At 39.4% G+C, this 21,327-nt stretch overlaps 1 protein-coding gene across 1 annotated transcript in view; it reads right to left on the bottom strand.

The window, feature by feature from the left end:
• Positions 1-21,327, bottom strand: part of OXSR1 (oxidative stress responsive kinase 1) — a 118,222-nt gene that overhangs the window by 12,324 nt on the left and 84,571 nt on the right. The window contains exons 6-12 of the mRNA XM_088446426.1: positions 19,368-19,477; positions 18,168-18,269; positions 15,652-15,785; positions 11,949-11,997; positions 10,184-10,249; positions 7,027-7,149; positions 6,588-6,623 (exon numbers count right to left, since the gene is read on the bottom strand). Coding sequence (XP_088302552.1) covers positions 6,588-6,623; positions 7,027-7,149; positions 10,184-10,249; positions 11,949-11,997; positions 15,652-15,785; positions 18,168-18,269; positions 19,368-19,477 — 620 coding nt within the window. The remainder of the gene's footprint in view (positions 1-6,587; positions 6,624-7,026; positions 7,150-10,183; positions 10,250-11,948; positions 11,998-15,651; positions 15,786-18,167; positions 18,270-19,367; positions 19,478-21,327) is intronic.

Here is a 21,327-nt window from a genome sequence, read left to right as displayed (position 1 = left end):
AAAGCACTGTGCACCTTACAGCATATTATACAGACTGTATAAAGTACACCTTACAGCATATTATACAGACTGTATAAAACATACTGTACACCTTACAGCATATTATACAGACTATATAAAGCACTGTGCACCTTACAGCATATTATAGAGACTGTATAAAGTACACCTTACAGCATATTATACAGACTGTATAAAGTACACCTTACAGCATATTATACAGACTGTATAAAGCACTCCATGCACATTACAGCATATTATACAGACTGTATAAAGCACTCCATGCACATTACAGCATATTATACAGACTGTATAAAGACACACCGTACACATTACAGCATATTATACAGACTGTATAAAACACTCCATGCACATTACAGCATATTATACAGACTGTATAAAGCACTCCATGCACATTACAGCATATTATACAGACTGTATAAAGCACTCCATGCACATTACAGCATATTATACAGACTGTATAAAGCACACCGTACACCTTACAGCATATTATACAGACTGTATAAAGCACTCCATGCACATTACAGCATATTATACAGACTGTATAAAGCACTCCATGCACATTACAGCATATTATATAGACTGTATAAAGCACTCCATGCACATTACAGCATATTATACAGACTGTATAAAGCACTCCATGCACATTACAGCATATTATACAGACTGTATAAAGCACTTCATGCACATTACAGCATATTATACAGACTGTATAAAGACACACCGTACACCTTACAGCATATTATACAGACTGTATAAAACACTCCATGCACATTACAGCATATTATACAGACTGTATAAAACACTCCATGCACATTACAGCATATTATACAGACTGTATAAAACATACTGTACACCTTACAGCATATTATACAGACAGTATAAAGCACTGTGCACCTTACAGCATATTATACAGACTGTATAAAGTACACCTTACAGCATATTATACAGACTGTATAAAGACACACCGTACACCTTACAGCATATTATACAGACTGTATAAAACACTCCATGCACATTACAGCATATTATACAGACTGTATAAAACACTCCATGCACATTACAGCATATTATACAGACTGTATAAAACATACTGTACACCTTACAGCATATTATACAGACTGTATAAAGCACTGTGCACCTTACAGCATATTATACAGACTGTATAAAGTACACCTTACAGCATATTATACAGACTGTATAAAGACACACCGTACACCTTACAGCATATTATACAGACTGTATAAAACACTCCATGCACATTACAGCATATTATACAGACTGTATAAAACACTCCATGCACATTACAGCATATTATACAGACTGTATAAAACATACTGTACACATTACAGCATATTATACAGACTGTATAAAACATACTGTACACCTTACAGCATATTATACAGAATGTATAAAGCACTGTGCACCTTACAGCATATTATACAGACTGTATAAAGTACACCTTACAGCATATTATACAGACTGTATAAAACATACTGTACACCTTACAGCATATTATACAGACTATATAAAGCACTGTGCACCTTACAGCATATTATAGACTGTATAAAGTACACCTTACAGCATATTATACAGACTGTATAAAGTACACCTTACAGCATATTATACAGACTGTATAAAGCACTCCATGCACATTACAGCATATTATACAGACTGTATAAAGCACTCCATGCACATTACAGCATATTATACAGACTGTATAAAGACACACCGTACACATTACAGCATATTATACAGACTGTATAAAACACTCCATGCACATTACAGCATATTATACAGACTGTATAAAGCACTCCATGCACATTACAGCATATTATACAGACTGTATAAAGCACTCCATGCACATTACAGCATATTATACAGACTGTATAAAGCACTCCATGCACATTACAGCATATTATACAGACTGTATAAAGCACTCCATGCACATTACAGCATATTATACAGACTGTATAAAGCACTCCATGCACATTACAGCATATTATACAGACTGTATAAAGACACACCGTACACCTTACAGCATATTATACAGACTGTATAAAACACTCCATGCACATTACAGCATATTATACAGACTGTATAAAACACTCCATGCACATTACAGCATATTATACAGACTGTATAAAACATACTGTACACCTTACAGCATATTATACAGACAGTATAAAGCACTGTGCACCTTACAGCATATTATACAGACTGTATAAAGTACACCTTACAGCATATTATACAGACTGTATAAAGACACACCGTACACCTTACAGTATATTATACAGACTGTATAAAACACTCCATGCACATTACAGCATATTATACAGACTGTATAAAACACTCCATGCACATTACAGCATATTATACAGACTGTATAAAACATACTGTACACATTACAGCATATTATACAGACTGTATAAAACATACTGTACACCTTACAGCATATTATACAGACTGTATAAAGCACTGTGCACCTTACAGCATATTATACAGACTGTATAAAGTACACCTTACAGCATATTATACAGACTGTATAAAGACACACCGTACACCTTACAGCATATTATACAGACTGTATAAAACACTCCATGCACATTACAGCATATTATACAGACTGTATAAAACACTCCATGCACATTACAGCATATTATACAGACTGTATAAAACATACTGTACACATTACAGCATATTATACAGACTGTATAAAACATACTGTACACCTTACAGCATATTATACAGAATGTATAAAGCACTGTGCACCTTACAGCATATTATACAGACTGTATAAAGTACACCTTACAGCATATTATACAGACTGTATAAAACATACTGTACACCTTACAGCATATTATACAGACTATATAAAGCACTGTGCACCTTACAGCATATTATAGAGACTGTATAAAGTACACCTTACAGCATATTATACAGACTGTATAAAGTACACCTTACAGCATATTATACAGACTGTATAAAGCACTCCATGCACATTACAGCATATTATACAGACTGTATAAAGCACTCCATGCACATTACAGCATATTATACAGACTGTATAAAACATACTGTACATCTTACAGCATATTATACAGACTGTATAAAGCATACTGTACACCTTACAGCATATTATACAGACTGTATAAAGTACACCTTACAGCATATTATACAGACTGTATAAAGCACTCCATGCACATTACAGCATATTATACAGACTGTATAAAGCACACCGTACACCTTACAGCATATTATACAGAAAGTATAAAGACACACCGTACACCTTACAGCATATTATACAGACTGTATAAAGCATACTGTACACCTTACAGCATATTATACAGACTGTATAAAGTACACCTTACAGCATATTATACAGACTGTATAAAGCACTCCATGCACATTACAGCATATTATACAGACTGTATAAAGCACACCGTACACCTTACAGCATATTATACAGAAAGTATAAAGACACACCGTACACCTTACAGCATATTATACAGACTGTATAAAACATACTGTACACCTTACAGCATATTATACAGACTGTATAAACTACACCTTACAGCATATTATACAGACTGTATAAAGCACTCCATGCACATTACAGCATATTATACAGACTGTATAAAGCACACCGTACACCTTACAGCATATTATACAGAAAGTATAAAGACACACCGTACACCTTACAGCATATTATACAGACTGTATAAAGCACTCAATGCACATTACAGCATATTATACAGACTGTATAAAGCACTCCATGCACATTACAGCATATTATACAGACTGTATAAAACATACTGTACACATTACAGCATATTATACAGACTGTATAAAGTACACCTTACAGCATATTATACAGACTGTATAAAGCACACCGTACACCTTACAGCATATTATACAGACTGTATAAAGCACCGTGCACCTTACAGCATATTATACAGACTGTATAAAGCACTCCATGCACATTACAGCATATTATACAGACTGTATAAAGCACTCCATGCACATTACAGCATATTATACAGACTGTATAAAGACACACCGTACACCTTACAGCATATTATACAGACTGTATAAAGACACACCGTACACCTTACAGCATATTATACAGACTGTATAAAGACACACCGTACACCTTACAGCATATTATACAGACTGTATAAAGCACCATACACCTTACAGCATATTATACAGACTGTATAAAGCACCGTGCACCTTACAGCATATTATACAGACTGTATAAAGCACTCTATGTACATTACAGCATATAATACAGACTGTATAAAGCACACCGTACACCTTACAGCATATTATACAGAAAGTATAAAGACACACCGTACACCTTACAGCATATTATACAGACTGTATAAAACATACTGTACACCTTACAGCATATTATACAGACTGTATAAACTACACCTTACAGCATATTATACAGACTGTATAAAGCACTCCATGCACATTACAGCATATTATACAGACTGTATAAAGCACACCGTACACCTTACAGCATATTATACAGAAAGTATAAAGACACACCGTACACCTTACAGCATATTATACAGACTGTATAAAGCACTCAATGCACATTACAGCATATTATACAGACTGTATAAAGCACTCCATGCACATTACAGCATATTATACAGACTGTATAAAACATACTGTACACATTACAGCATATTATACAGACTGTATAAAGTACACCTTACAGCATATTATACAGACTGTATAAAGCACACCGTACACCTTACAGCATATTATACAGACTGTATAAAGCACCGTGCACCTTACAGCATATTATACAGACTGTATAAAGCACTCCATGCACATTACAGCATATTATACAGACTGTATAAAGCACTCCATGCACATTACAGCATATTATACAGACTGTATAAAGACACACCGTACACCTTACAGCATATTATACAGACTGTATAAAGACACACCGTACACCTTACAGCATATTATACAGACTGTATAAAGCACCATACACCTTACAGCATATTATACAGACTGTATAAAGCACCGTGCACCTTACAGCATATTATACAGACTGTATAAAGCACTCTATGTACATTACAGCATATAATACAGACTGTATAAAGCACACCGTACACCTTACAGCATATTATACAGAAAGTATAAAGACACACCGTACACCTTACAGCATATTATACAGACTGTATAAAACATACTGTACACCTTACAGCATATTATACAGACTGTATAAACTACACCTTACAGCATATTATACAGACTGTATAAAGCACTCCATGCACATTACAGCATATTATACAGACTGTATAAAGCACACCGTACACCTTACAGCATATTATACAGAAAGTATAAAGACACACCGTACACCTTACAGCATATTATACAGACTGTATAAAGCACTCAATGCACATTACAGCATATTATACAGACTGTATAAAGCACTCCATGCACATTACAGCATATTATACAGACTGTATAAAACATACTGTACACATTACAGCATATTATACAGACTGTATAAAGTACACCTTACAGCATATTATACAGACTGTATAAAGCACACCGTACACCTTACAGCATATTATACAGACTGTATAAAGCACCGTGCACCTTACAGCATATTATACAGACTGTATAAAGCACTCCATGCACATTACAGCATATTATACAGACTGTATAAAGCACTCCATGCACATTACAGCATATTATACAGACTGTATAAAGACACACCGTACACCTTACAGCATATTATACAGACTGTATAAAGACACACCGTACACCTTACAGCATATTATACAGACTGTATAAAGCACCATACACCTTACAGCATATTATACAGACTGTATAAAGCACCGTGCACCTTACAGCATATTATACAGACTGTATAAAGCACTCTATGTACATTACAGCATATTATACAGACTGTATAACACATACTGTACACCTTACAGAATTTTATACTTACAGTAAAAAGCACATGTAGACTTTACACCATTTTCATATTTTATAATGACTGTATAAAACATACTGTACCATAGGAGGCTCCCCTATGGGTACCTGAGCATGCCTAATACCTGTGTTGCCACTCTTCATGACAACTCTGTTTTCCAGTCATATGAAGAAACACCCCCAAACACAGAAATGTAAGTGTTATGCAGCCTCCGTAAATCAGATTGTACAACACCTTCCACAGACCTACAGGATTTATCCAGGCAAAACCATATAATATACGCATTGTACAATATTCCACTTTATGACAAGTTAAATAGTACAGAAAAATGCATGAAACACTGCAGAATGTATATAAGCAAATTCTATACAGGTGAAGTCTCCATTCCAATGAAATGCAGCATATACAATGGATACTGAAATGTAGTTAGGTGAGGAGAAAGCGTGTATAATTATCAGATACCCTGTTCAGCCCTTTCCTGCAAGACCACTGATTATTTCGGAATTGTTTCTATAGCACTGCACAGGCCAAGCGGTCACTCTCCTTATACAGAAAGTACTTGGCACAACATACTACTAATAGTAATACTGCTACTCACCTCAGAGTTTTGTGAAGACTCTTTCACACGTGGAGACTGTAAAATGCATAGATAAGTTTAGTTATACAGTATTTCTGTGACAATCTATATAAGGGACAGGTGAGGGCACAAACACAAAATACATTGGCCAGGTCATGCATAAACATAAAAGACGTACAAATCAAATAATACATTTGATAATTACTATAAAAAAAAAAAAGCCATGATTTGAATATTTACAGTGATAAAAAGAAATACTGTTCAACGACACACTTATTTCTGTTAGTCAACATAAATTAACTTATATAATGGCGGCATTATTATTTTAAAAAAACAAACAGCGATTTGACTGTTCTTTACTCTCCCACTTTATAGAGGAGCTCACGACTATGAACAACAGAATTTCATAGCACCTTTGTCATTATGTACAGATCAGTAATAACATTATCTGTCAGCTCACCCTAAGTTGTAATACAGCTGCTTTGCCCTCCTCACTTTCCTCGTCCAGCTCGTCGTCACTCCATTCCCAGCCTCCATCTTCAGTTTTATGAAGCCGACCACTCGACCCTGGCACTCTCCGAACCTGTCAGTAGAAAATGCCACTTCATTTCTGACTCTATGGGTTAGACGCCAGTGAGCCTCAGTTGTGCACCCAAGCCAAGATGTTTATAGAGATATTTGTCGGGATGGTTGGCATTTCAGAGTGCCTGTGGCCTACTCACAGTGGCAGCAGCCATTTTGTAGGCTGAACCAATGTTCCTAAGAATGCAGCATCAGTGCTCATTGGTTGATAGGCTGAATTTTCTTTATGGATACTGGTTCTGGCCACAAAATTCTGCCTGCACTGCAAATGACAAATGTGAACCTACCTGAAGCTTAATGATCCTGGCTGCCTCATTTCTAACCCACTAGCTATGCGAGGCCCATATGTAAAACTCATGAAAAGGAGTCAGGTTTCCTTATCAGTCAGGTTAATTTATCCTGATTCCTATGATCTCTCATATTTGGACTAGTTAAAGGGCAGACTAGATGGGCCAAGAGGTTCTTATCTGCCGTCAAATTCTATGTTTCTAAGACTATAGGAACCATTCATTTCCAGTGTTACTTTAGTCAGACATGTCTTCAACCCCTGATATAATAAACCACTGAGAGGCCATAGTACTGGGCTTTGAAGGCTGGAGTGAAGAATTATCTACACTCCGATAAAATGAAGAAACAAAAGTACAACACAAATGCTTAATTGGAAAGATCCAAGTGACAGGCAATTAAATCACACTGCTAATTACACTGTAAGTCACACTGCTAATTACCCTGCATGTCACACTGCTAATTACCCTGCATGTCACACTGCTAATTACCCTGCATGTCACACTGCTAATTACCCTGCATGTCACACTGCTAATTACCCTATATGTCACACTGCTAATTACACTGTAATGTCACACTGCTAATTATACTGTAATGTCACACTGCTAATTACACTGTATGTCACACTGCTAATTACCCTGTATGTCACACTGCTAATTACACTGTAATGTCACACTGCTAATTACACTGTAATGTCACACTGCTAATTACCCTGCAATGTCACACTGCTAATTACCCTGCATGTCACACTGCTAATTACCCTGCATGTCACACTGCTAATTACCCTGCATGTCACACTGCTAATTACCCTGCATGTCACACTGCTAATTACCCTGCATGTCACACTGCTAATTACCCTGCATGTCACACTGCTAATTACCCTGCATGTCACACTGCTAATTACCCTGCATGTCACACTGCTAATTACCCTGTATGTCACACTGCTAATTACACTGTATGGCACACTGCTAATTACACTGTATGTCACACTGCTAATTACACTGTATGTCACACTGCTAATTACACTGTATGTCACACTGCTAATTACACTGTATGGCACACTGCTAATTACACTGTATGGAACACTGCTAATTACACTGTATGGCACACTGCTAATTACACTGTATGGCACACTGCTAATTACAATGTATGCAATTTCAAAGTGGTTTAGATATTACAACCCTGAATGTCACATGGCAGTGAGGTTATTTTTTTAAAGATCTGATAACACTGACAATCAGAGAGTTTCCCAACTGTAATGATGCTGTAATGATGCTGTAATGATGCTGTCATTCTCAAGACAAAGAAAAATTGAGCGAAATCTCCACTTTACTCTCAGAGGTATATTTATTAAAGTGCGGGTTTTCAGAAGTTGAGTTGTTGCCCACAGCAACCAATCAGATACTGCTTATTTATCTAGCACCTTTTAGAAGATAATAGCTACTCGTAGCTAGAATCTGATGGGTTGCTATGGGCAACACCTCCACTTCTAAAAACCGACACTTTTGTAAATATACCCCTCAGAGTTTGCTGCATATCTGAGTGTTTTGAAGTATATGACTCCATAGTATAAGAGAAAACATATAAAACATGATTCATTTATTGATAAGATAACAAGATGCAAAAACTAGTTGCCACTAAATTTGCAAAAATGTATAAAACCAGAAAACATATCATCATATAAAGCCAGTGGTGAGCATAGACTAACTTAATTACCCACCACTGGCTGTGCATATCACTGCTTCTTTTTGTCTTAAGCTGGGTACACACCTATACAAATGTTGGCCCGGTATCGGATGATCAGGCCGGCAGCTGTATAGGTGTGTATGCAGTAACTGATAAACGGCTTATAATGCTCCTGCAGCGGTCGGGATGAGAAGGTCGCATCTTATGGGCTATTTAATATCTGTCGTTCTAACCTCCCAATCTCATAGAAGCCTGTACACATTGAGCTATGTCTGTAGGGTGAGTATGGGCCTCACAGGCAGCTGACAGGGGGCTCTAGCTGGGGACACAGCATTCGGCTGATCGGGAGCGTTTACCCAATCAGCAGAGTGATCAAATAGGTGTGTACCCAGATTCAGAACGAACAAAAAAGCAATGGCGGAGGGGAGATCTGGGAGAGGCTCTCACTGTTACTATAAGGCTGTGTACATAGATAGACAGATACTCCAAATTCAGCATATGTAATGCCCTGGTGCCTTCCTCAAATGCAACGCATACTACCTGGTACAAACAAACCATCAATATTATAATTTAACCATCATGTGTGTATTTTGCTCATCCTTCTGATTAGTTTTATATTTGGGGTGTGCTATATTTTGTCGACATGATTGGCATGTCAACAAAATGAAATGTCGACATAATTAGGATGTCAACAAAACATTCCTAGAGGTCTAGTGGTGACGTACCTGGTTTGGCGGGCCCAGTCGTGTATTCTGGGTCCGAAGGTGATGACTTTTGGCTCAACCCGCAGCGGTTCCAGCAGTGAGTAACCCTAAGCCTTCCCTTTGTGCTTAAACCTAACCCTCCGGTCCCAGCCGAATGTCAACATTTCAACCATGTCCTCATTATGAATATCGACATTGTAAATGTTGACATTATGACAGCATCCCATATACTTTATTACATCTTTCCCATAAAAGAACAATGCTATCAGTATGTCCCATGTTGTCAGACACTGAGAAAAATAAACCAAAATAAAGTGTAAATCTGCTGTGGCTCATCCATTGTTAAGGAACACCGCTCACCTTTTTGGCTCTCTCTGTGATGGTAGGGGCTCTTTGGAGCAACTTCTCCTGCAAGAATTCTTTGTTCTAGAAACAGGAACAAAGGATCAGTTTTCATCAGACATTACAGGCACAAACAACCCGACATCAAAAGTGGGAGCCGTCGTGTCCACCTGGTGGGCTACTGACCACATGCAACCTTTATGGGATTTCCCTGCAGCCCTGTAAGGAAGTTTAATTCCTACACAAAGCAGGTGGAGAGAGAGGAGCAACTGGGAACACTACCTGCACGATGCTAAGCACCTTACATGATGTTTGGCATGTTAACTGGGTGTTGATGGTGGCAAAATAAACCACATGCCACGCCAATGAGCATCTCTGGGACTGTGCTGCTACAAGAATGAGAACTTTAAGACGGGCACAGAAGGAATACCCTAAACTGCAGCCAAATGGAGGCTTTCACTTCCCACTACCTTAAGATGGCAGCGAGACCTTTTTTTTTTATTTTATGGTTTATTTTTTGTTTTGTTTTATCTATATCATGCTAATATTTTTTTATCATGTGATGCTGTGATTCAAAAATATTTTTTCTTCATTTTTAACTTTGTCAATAATGCTGAGAACAGTTTTAGACTTTTTAATCTGTCTCTACATGACGTTATGGTTATGTATCTTTTAAAGTGCACTTCATTACAAATAAATCATGTATTTTTTAACATCAATTATTGTTGGACATTTCTGGTTTATATACAGCTCATCTTGCTGGTGAGAAAAGGGATTGGGTATTACTACTGGTTGCTTTTTAGGGGGCATTAAACATAGTACTACAGCGGGCATTACAAAAATGGGCATTACTGTTATGGTTGGCATATTAACTGCCACTTTTATCGCTTGTATTTTATTTTACCCGTGGTGGTGATAATAAAGCAATATTTACTATAGCTAATAATTGTATGCTGATGGTATATAACTGGACACAACTACTACTGCTGCTTTACAAACATGCATTCCTTTTGTTCTCTTTCTTTCTTGATTCCTTTAATCAAACATGTTTAGTAGTGCAACTGTTTGAAAGAATAAGGGGTCACACGTGAGGCTCCCCGAATTTAGCAAGTTGCCTATTACTAGCTAAACTTTTCACTGACAAAGTGCAACGACCTGTAATAGTAAGAAAGGGTTACGGAAAAAAGAAAAAAAAAAAACACAAAAATCAAAGTAGCTATTGGGATTTACAATGCACTCCAATGCGTTCATAGGAGCTTGACAGCTTTCCTGAGTACTTGGGTACATAATATAACAGTACTAGCTTGCGAACATATTCTAATAATACATTTTATTATCTTTATAGTTTTGCTACCATCGCTTCAAAAAGAAATATACAAGCTGCCAGGACCTGATAATGTATTTTGGCTTTCAGAACAAGGTACGCACACAGGCAATGAGTCAGAATGATTTTACTGTAAAAATAGCTGTAGTACATCGCTGATGAACAGGAGGTAGCTGCGAGGCTGGATGCACTAAAAGCAAATCCCAACCTGCTCACAGTGCATAGTAATTACAGCTCAATGTTTACAAAGTATTCATGCAGTGGACGTGTGCACACACCAAGATAACGCAGACGTGTGCCACACACCAAGATAACGCAGACGTGTGCCACACACCAAGATAACGCAGACGTGTGCCACACACCAAGATAACGCAGACGTGCACCACACACCAAGATAACGCAGACGTGTGCCACACACCAAGATAACGCAGACGTGTGCCACACACCAAGATAACGCACCTTCGCTTTCTGGAAAAATTTGTGCTTCAGAAGCTCTGCGGCTGTTGGCCTAGAAACATAAATCAGTTATTTGGAAAAGTAGAATTTATTATTAATACACATCTCTACACTCATTTCACATATTGTAGTACAGATTACACTTGATATTATGAATTATATATTATATGATCGTCAAGAGTATTTTACTAATTCTGGAGCATCCAGTCACATAATAAATATGGAAGACCCCTTTTTGATGATAATAATATATTACATATTGATTGGCATCATCTGCCACTTTGTGCCCAACCATTTAACGGTTTGCAGAGTGACCCACATTTGCCATGGGATAAGCTGCACATTTGGACAGCTTTAGGTGGATGAGGCATTTCTATTGTACATTATTCTGGAACAGAGGCGAGTAAGAGCATTTGTGAGCTGTTGGCTATATTGCTCCTAAATGGAATTGAATAAATATATGCAATAAACATAAAACAAACAATGTTCAAAGACTATACAAATAGTGCTCATCAGCATAATGAACTCAGTAGGAGACTTATAGCACAACATCAATATTATAATATCTGTCACTAATTCTAAGTTTCTGGAAGCAGGTTAAAAGCTGCCAGCAATGACAGAATAAACAGGCCTCCAAGTTAATATATTACATCAGTCCCACTGACTTCCAACAGGGGGCAGTGTTGTGTATAGGCTCACAGTGCACGTGTCTGCAGAAACAAATCTCACTTTTTAATTAGCTATCGCTTTAGCTGCATACACACACAACGATTTAGTTAATGAACGATTTTAGTAAACGATTTTTTCCCTTGAAAAAATTAACTAAAATCGTTTACTAAAGTTGTTCATTTACTAAAGGTAATGAACGATTTTTAGAACTACAAACGATTTTTGCATATTAACTTACTGAAAATCGTTCAGTTGACAAGTCTGACTGAACTACAAACGTGAATGAACGATAATTGTTCATCATTTGACTCAGAAAGTGAAAGATTTTTTTCAAACGATTATCGTTAAACTATATAGTTTAACGATAATCGTTCAAAAAATCGTTGTGGGTGTATGCACCTTTTGTCTTACATAGCACAGAGCATGTGACTTTTTACATATGTAAAAGCAGAGTAGGAGGAAAACTGGAAATATTACTGAAACATAACACTGCAGATATAGGGGTCTATTTACTAAGCAGTGATAAGAGACAGTGAAAAGCGATAAGTCTGTGATAAGGTGCCAGCCAATCAGCTCCCAACTGTCAGATGACAGATGACAGTTGGGAGCTGATTGGCTGGCACCTTATCACAGACTTATCACTTTTCACTCTGTCTCCTAACACTGCTTACTAAATAGACTCCATAGAGACAAATGTGACAATTCCTGCAGACACATCTGTTATAATTTGTCAAAAATATAGAAAGTTGTAAAATACAAATTTAAAAAAGAAATAAAAAAAGCACAGACCATCTTATAGCAATGGAAAGTGACAACAGATCATCTGACTTGTCAGAGGGTCCAGCTGGCAGTTACTGAGAGTGAATTTCTAGGGTAAATACAGGACTTCTGATTTAAATGTTCTGTGCATGTCAGTAAAGCGAGTTGCACACCTGCATCAATACCTGTAAAAAAAACCTGTTACATTTGGCTTTATTCGTGGATTACAATGGGCACTAGAGTTAGAAGTAAACCAAACCTAGAAAATACATATGTACCGGCAGGTTTAGAGTTGGGAGTGGGCGCACCCTAGCTCACCTCTATGGGGAAATTCAATTATCCACGGTAATTTACCACATGCCAATTGATCCCCCGAGGTTATAAAATTAGCCCCGAAGGCAGCCCGCAGGGTGCACTTAACGAGGACATATCCATGATAAGTAGCGTGTTAAAGGGTGAAGAAACCCTGTTACCGCATAGGTCCGTGAACTTTTTTCACGGATTCTATGTGTTAACGCTCGTTAACATGTTAATTTAATGGGTGTTGAAAGGGGTCTCGGGTGAAAAGTCTGGAATTTAGCCCCAGGCATTAAAGCCAGAGGCTACTCTCAATTTTCACCCCCGTTAAATTAACGGGTGTAATTGAATCTGGCCCTAAATAGCAGTGTAAAAACAAATCCGCCCAGTATGTGTGCAGTATATGCAATCATATTACATTTGCATCCAGGGCCGTAGCTAGGGTAGCGCGGCCGGTGCCATCGCACAGGGCACCACAGGTCAGGGGGCGCGTTTGGGCCTGTGAAATTTCTGTTTATTAACATTCTTGCTTGTAGCTTCCTCTTAATTCATCCCCAGCATCTCCTGGCCTCTCCTATCTCTTCCCTGGCCCTTCCCCATGAAGCCATGGCCCTTTTTTGGGTGCATTATGTCCCTTTGAAAAATGAGGGGGGCGCCAGTGCTCTTTCTGGCACAGGGCACCAAAAAGTCTAGTTACGGCTCTGTTTGCATCCTTTGCATAACATGGTTGGTCCAGTTGCAAGTTCACAGCCTTTAGCTGGATTTACTCTTCTCTCTAAATGAAGACTGAAGTGTACAAAATATCCCTCCACTTGTTAGAGATCACAGAAAGATGCAGCGAGCTATAAGCAGTGGGCTGGACTCGCAGTCTGCATTATACTTACACTTGGGCATCAGTGTTCTACATCACAGTCACAGGGGAGGGCACATTGAAAGACTCAGATTTCTTTTGTACACTTAGGGCCTGATTCAGAGCCGTTCGCTATTTGTGGTCGTTCGTTCAAAAACAAGGGGTGGCTATTCAAATGATCCGTTCGCAAATTGCAGTCTGTTCCCACCTCTAAGTCTGAACGAGCGAGCAAAACATACGCTCGTTTTTTTGATAAAAACGCCCCCTGGCCGCACGCACCATACGTCATGTCCGCTATTTATTAGATTAATCGAGTACATCGTACAGCGTATGAACTGCTCGCTATTCTTGTGGTTGGTGTTTTCAACCGCTATTTTGCGAGCAGTTCTGAGTTAAAAAAAACCAAGTGACGTGGTCAATGACGCTGCTGTATTAATTATGCACTCCCTTAAAACGCCCGTTTTGACCTTTAAGCACGCCTGCGTTCGGATCTCCACTCCCCGTTTTCAAGCACCTTCCCCTGTTACCACCCACATACGCCTCATTCTGTCACTCAAAATAGCAGGCCCTCGCTATATTGCGTACCAACGATTTTCGGCCGCACTGACTGGTTCGCGCATGCGTACTAAAAACCGTACGCATGCGCAGATGTGCGAACATCGCTCGGAACGAGCGTACTGCCGCTAGCGAGTGGCTCTGAATGAGGGCCTTAATCCACTACACATCATGTAATCCACTTCTAACACCAAACGGGACAGGTTATATTCAGAATTACCAGTGCTACATGGAATTGCATAACATCATCACTATTACAGATAAGTACAGCGGAACTACAGTGCACCCGTTACCTATACCCAACAGAGGCAGCCTTTTTTGTCTTGTGTAAACATACGTGAGAAGCATCATTTACTAAGAACTACTGACATGACTGAGGCATGAGGCACGGTGCAGGCACTAATTATTAGAATGCAGCCTCACTAGGACACCAGCTGGTCCCTACTGAGTGGACAATCTGCATTCTCAGACAGGCTGTCCCCCACTCTGTACTGACAACTGTACCTTTTAGACATTTGTTACACAGTTACTCACACACATCTGTCCCCTGTAATATAAAGCCTTGTCCCGTGTTACCTTTTCTCTGGGTCTTTCTGAAGGCACGAGGAGATCATCTTCCTAAAAGACTTGCCATATTTCTTCAGTATTTCCTTATCCTGTACACCTGTCTCTAGAGTCGGGGGGTCATTCTGAAGCGTCAACATTAAAACCTATAAGAGGATATTAAATTCAGCAACAATATAGGAAACTAAAACCTTTCCTTGGTTGTCATAGATGCTCTGCTATCATGGATAATAATGTCCTAACTTGGCCCACCTATGAGATCATGTCGCTTTTAAACAAAAAATAATAATTTTTCTTTAGGTGGGGTCCATACACTAATATAAAATACAAAACTGTACTTACTGTGGACGGGCCGATCAGTTTTGTGGGGTCTCTGATGGCTTCATAGTCCCACGCTGCACTTCTCTTATAGGTGGCTGGTCTCAGAGCAGGCCAAGCGGGTGTTAATGTCCCTTATAGGTTAACTTCCTATAGGCAACCAATTGACAACCAATTGGCCTGTCTGAAACCGGCTGTATAGCACTGGTGTATATAGACAGAGAGAAGGCTATCCAGTGAACCGTGCATCCAAGGTAAGTACCCGTTAGTTATTTTTTATTTTAACTCACTGAACTTCATGGAGTTCTGTTTAAGGTGTTGCAAGACATAAATATTTCACACAAAAAAAAATAATTGCTGCTGTGAAAACGGATTTGCTTTTTGAACACATTCCTTGAAGTAGTGGGTCTAATTAAAATTAGGAATCCTATGACACACAGTGGAAAGCCTATCAGAGAACGACCTGAGAGGGGATATATTCAGTATCCCGGACGCACCTGTCAGATTCCCAAAGGTAAGTAGCGGCGTTGGGGGGAAGGTTAGGTACTACGGGTGGGGAGGGGGGGGGGGGAGGGGAGAGTTAGGTTTGGGGTGCGGGGAAAGGAAGGTTAGGTTTAGGCACTAGGGGGGGATGTTAAGTTTTGGCACCGGGGAGGGAGGGTTAGGATACCTACCGAAGGTGTCTGTATCCTAACCCTGACAGGATGCCGGCATCGGGGATTTTGACCACAGGGATCCCCAGCGCCGGCATCCCGTACCCATCCCCCTGAGAGAGTAACAATTGCTAGAGCAAAATCAGTTCGTGCTTACGATATTATTTATTTATTGATAAAAATAGACCCATAGTTTAGAGTTTAATGTGCGCAGCTGATCACCAGGCGATGCTCAGCATCACATTGACACTAACTGAATCGCCCCCTTACATCACTTCCACATGTTTAATTTACATATATGTAACATCCTTGGGTGACCTGGCATAGAGAAAGAAAGGCGGGCACTGTGGAAAGAGGGACAGCAGAGGTGGAGTAATGAGAGAGGAAGAGGGCAGACAGAACAGGGGCACAGCAGGAGCTCATTAGGCCAGAGAGATCTGAATGAATATATTATATTATTACCAGTTATTTATATAGCGCACACGTATTCCGCAGCACTTTACAGAGAGTATTTGTCCATTCACATCTGTCCCTGCCCCAGTGGAGCTTACACTCTATATTCCCTAACACACACACACGATAGTTTTGCTGGGACCAAATGAAACTACTAGCAGTGTGTGAGGAAAACGGAGCACCTGGAGGAAGCCCACGCAAGCACAGGGAGACTATACAAACTCCACACAGGTAGGGCCATAGTGGGAAACGAACCCACGACCTCAGTGCTAACCATTACACCATCTGTGCTGCCATCGATATGAATAGCAAACTGGATCCAGACTCCTATATATCTATAATGTTAACTGTGAAATGAACTGGAATATTGCTAGAAATCCTGATCCAAATCCTGAATATATTACCAGTTATTCAATGAATGGACCAATATCAGCAGCCTGCATTTGTCTGTTTCTTTCAATGGCTGTGTTATATTTTGTTTGAGACTGAACCTTATGTACAGAAAAGATAAAGGGATGTTACATAGGTGGGAAGCAATGCTGTGAAATAACTTTAAATTAAAACAAATCTAAAAAATGAATGTAAAACCCCAGTCATTGGAGGCAGCCGGCTACGGTGGATAAAAAATATTATACGTTTGCCTTATGTAACTAACCAGAGCTTTTTTTTTTACTGTTCAATTCATTGGTGTAATGTAAAGGAATGAAAAGAAGACTGAATGTTATTTACCTATGTTGTAGGACATATAGATTATATCATTATATTAGGGAAGTCATTTTTGCAGAGATCATATTTAGTTAATGCTTTTTGTTTATGTGCCATAATTTCCTTATTCCTCTCCTGCCACCAACTTTATGAATTATTCTACAACTGTACCTAATGATATTATACTTGATTGAACAATGGAGAGGTAAGTAATTCAGTCACTGCTGCAGGAGGTCAAAACTAATGATGGGGGAATTCTCTGCACTCTGAAACCATAGAGTGCATTACTCCCACACTGACTGGCACCACCCAATCCTACAGCTCTAGCACAAAAGCGCAGAAAAATAATGAATGAAAAAGATCCAAGTGGGCGTGGATATAATAGTATAAATGCTGTACCTTCATTGGAGGGTATTTGTGGTATGGAGCCGCTCCGGTCGCTAGTTCAATAGCAGTGATACCGAAACTCCAGATGTCTGCTTTGAAATCATACCCTCTAACCTAAAGCAGGAAGAAAAAGTACTGAAATAAGATATTTACAGTCTATTCAGTATACTTCATAGTCATAAACCCATAAATATTGTGCCTCATTTAGCGGGTTTGTGCCAATGCATTACATAACTGCCACTGATGACAAAAACACCCGACAGCGGATCAACATACACCTACTGTAACAAATCCAAACCTTTTAGGTAGCTAGATACAGCAGGGAGTATCCCTCATGATGAGGTTACCACTTCCTAGTAATATACAGTAATTCAAATCTAATTCTACTAGCTGCTATGTGGAAGATAAAAGCCCCCAGCCAGGTGGTTTGCAACCAAGGACCATTTAGTCGTTTCAGTGTTCCACGTCAGAAGGTATGATGTGACACGAGTGAATGGAGAGTGTAACGGACAGTGGGGCTGATGCACAGTTGCACGACGGTCCGTCCATCCTCTGTAGTAAAGCATGCACAACTATGATCATGTACGGGCAATTCAGACTGGTCCGCAACTAAGCCTCTTCTCCATTTGTGGCTGAAGATGTGTAACTGGGTGATAACAGGGAATTCACCTGTAGTTCAGTGAGGGTGTGCCGTGGGCGTGCAGGTAGAATTGTGGCTTTGTGTATGTATGATGGGGTATTCAACATGCAGTTCTGGAACTACACATTCCGACATGCCTTGCCATTGTTTTGCTATAAGGGCATGCTAAACCTGTGGCAAGGCATGCAGGGATATGTAGTTCCAAAGAAGTTGGAGGGCCGCATGTTCCATACTCCTGTCCTACCCCAAAGATCATTGCTACAACTGTATGCATAAAACTAAACATATGGGTGAACATCCGCATTTAATTCTGTGCAACTGCTATCAACTATGTGCATCTCTGCATCAACTCCAGGGTAATCAGGAAAGCCCTGTGCATAGTTCTTGCGCTGTTGCTAATGTAACCTGCTTTCAGTGAGGTGCCATCGGTACTTCAGGAGATCATGCACCATGAGAAATAACCTTTATAATTAGTGTGACTCATTCCCACACCGGTGATTTAGTCCCCAATCTCCTTCTTTCTCAGAGAACAATATGCCCATTGTTCCTGGTATTACAGGAATCTACATTACCTGTTCCATGACCTCTGGTGCCATCCAGCATGGCGTGCCCACAAATGTCTTTCTCACTTTGTTCCTTGTGATATCACCCCCTGTGGCTAGAAAGGCGCTGACACCGAAGTCTGTAACAGTATAAGAGGTTTATTAGATGAGACAATATAGGAATTCTACACAGCTTCACTGAGGATCATGTTGATATAAATAAATGGAGCACCATTTAAATGGTTACATCTTCCTACAACAGGGGCTTCACAAATAGCCCTCACTCCCGCGGAAGTGATGCGTTTTAATTTTGCCTAGAAGTAGGAGTTCACATTGTGAGATCAGGGCACCAGACTGAAGTATGTTAATGTGCCTGGCTAGACCAGCTGGTTAGGTGATGACCTTACCATCCAAGCATAGTCTAACCTGCTAAATAGACCATCTGGTTAGGCGACGACCTTACCATCCAAGCATAGTCTAACCTGCTACATAGACCATCTGGTTAGGTGACGACCTTACCATCCAAGCATAGTCTAACCTGCTACATAGACCATCTGGTTAGGTGACGACCTTACCATCCAAGCATAGTCTAACCTGCTACATAGACCATCTGGTTGAAACAATAGATTAAGACACAACCAGGATTCAAGAAGCATAGATATCAACTTTGTCACTATATGGATATGTTCGACGTGGCTGGGCCCTGTAGTACGGCTAAAACATTATTTCCCCCCCATGAACTTAATGCTATCAGAAATACCTTTGGCAGACAGCAGATTGTTAGGATGTAATTATTCGCCAGATTAAAAGAAGGGATCCAAAGAGCTATTTTTACGGAAGGCGGCAATTTGTTTCTTCAGCAACACATGAACCAAACCTTACTGTAGTTTTAGCTCCACGTCTCAGATAACGCTGACTAACATTTGTGTGTTGTAATGTACAGCTTACGAGTCATAGGTTGTTTAAAAGTAGGCCATGCACACAGTACAAGCCAGGCGGCCAGTAAGAGTCTGCCAGGCACACGCGCACCTCGCACAATACAGGTCTGCCAGACGGCCACGCTTGTCTGTAGAGTCACTTCTCGAAGTCTAAACACCCATTATGATCTTTCAGCAGACGTTACCAGAACCCGTCAATCTATCCTGCAGATCACTCTGCACAAAAACTCCTTCAGGGGAGAACAGATGTGGCCATTTATGTTGGACCACGTTCATCCTATGGGACTAAACTCCAATTGCTCCCAGACATACTTTGTGCATAGGACACGAGGTGTAATAATTTGCTTGCTGAACTATTAAAGGCTTCATTCATCCCTCCTCTGTCGCTGTGCTGGCAAAATGGACATAGACACGACACTAGAATATATCCAGTCAGTGTCACTAGGCATCATGTACTTTTAATCTATATCTGGGTGTTTAATCTGTATGTGGGTGTTTGTGAAGTCTCAGGATAGGTTTACTATACTGCAAATGTTGGAATAATTAGTTTAAGAATAATAAATGCAACTGAGAAAACTTTATTTGCATGAATTAAATATTTGAAAATTGTTTAGATTAGAGTCTGGTAATCGCGTCCTTTTTACTTATTCCGCTTTCCTTCAATGAATGGAATTATCCGCACTGCTTATAATGGTTGTACAATGTGATTGGTGTATTATTGAGCAATGAATGGCTGCCCCTTCCTGTTTGAAAGCAAATCAAACCCTGAGATAAAAATTATGAAATGGTGAACAAGGCAAAGATTGTTACTACATCATTAGTATTGTGATTACAGACTTCCTCACCTCTGCACAAATACAACACAATAAAATAATAAATAATTACATATTAAGTGTAATAACAAAGAAGGTAAGACTAACCCATTACCCCTACCCTTCCTTGCCCGGTGACTAACCCTAACCCCCCCTCCTAGTGCCTAAACCTAACTTCCCCCTCCTAGTGCCTAACCCTAACCCTCCCCATAATGCCTAACCCTGCACCCTAACCCTCCC

This window comes from Taudactylus pleione, unplaced genomic scaffold (assembly GCF_031769625.1).
Source record: "Taudactylus pleione unplaced genomic scaffold, aTauple2 ptg000398l, whole genome shotgun sequence".
In the NCBI taxonomy this organism is placed as follows: Eukaryota; Metazoa; Chordata; class Amphibia; order Anura; family Myobatrachidae; genus Taudactylus; species Taudactylus pleione.
The sequence above is the reverse complement of the archived record's forward strand: the minus strand, read 5'-3'. Positions and strand labels throughout refer to the sequence as shown.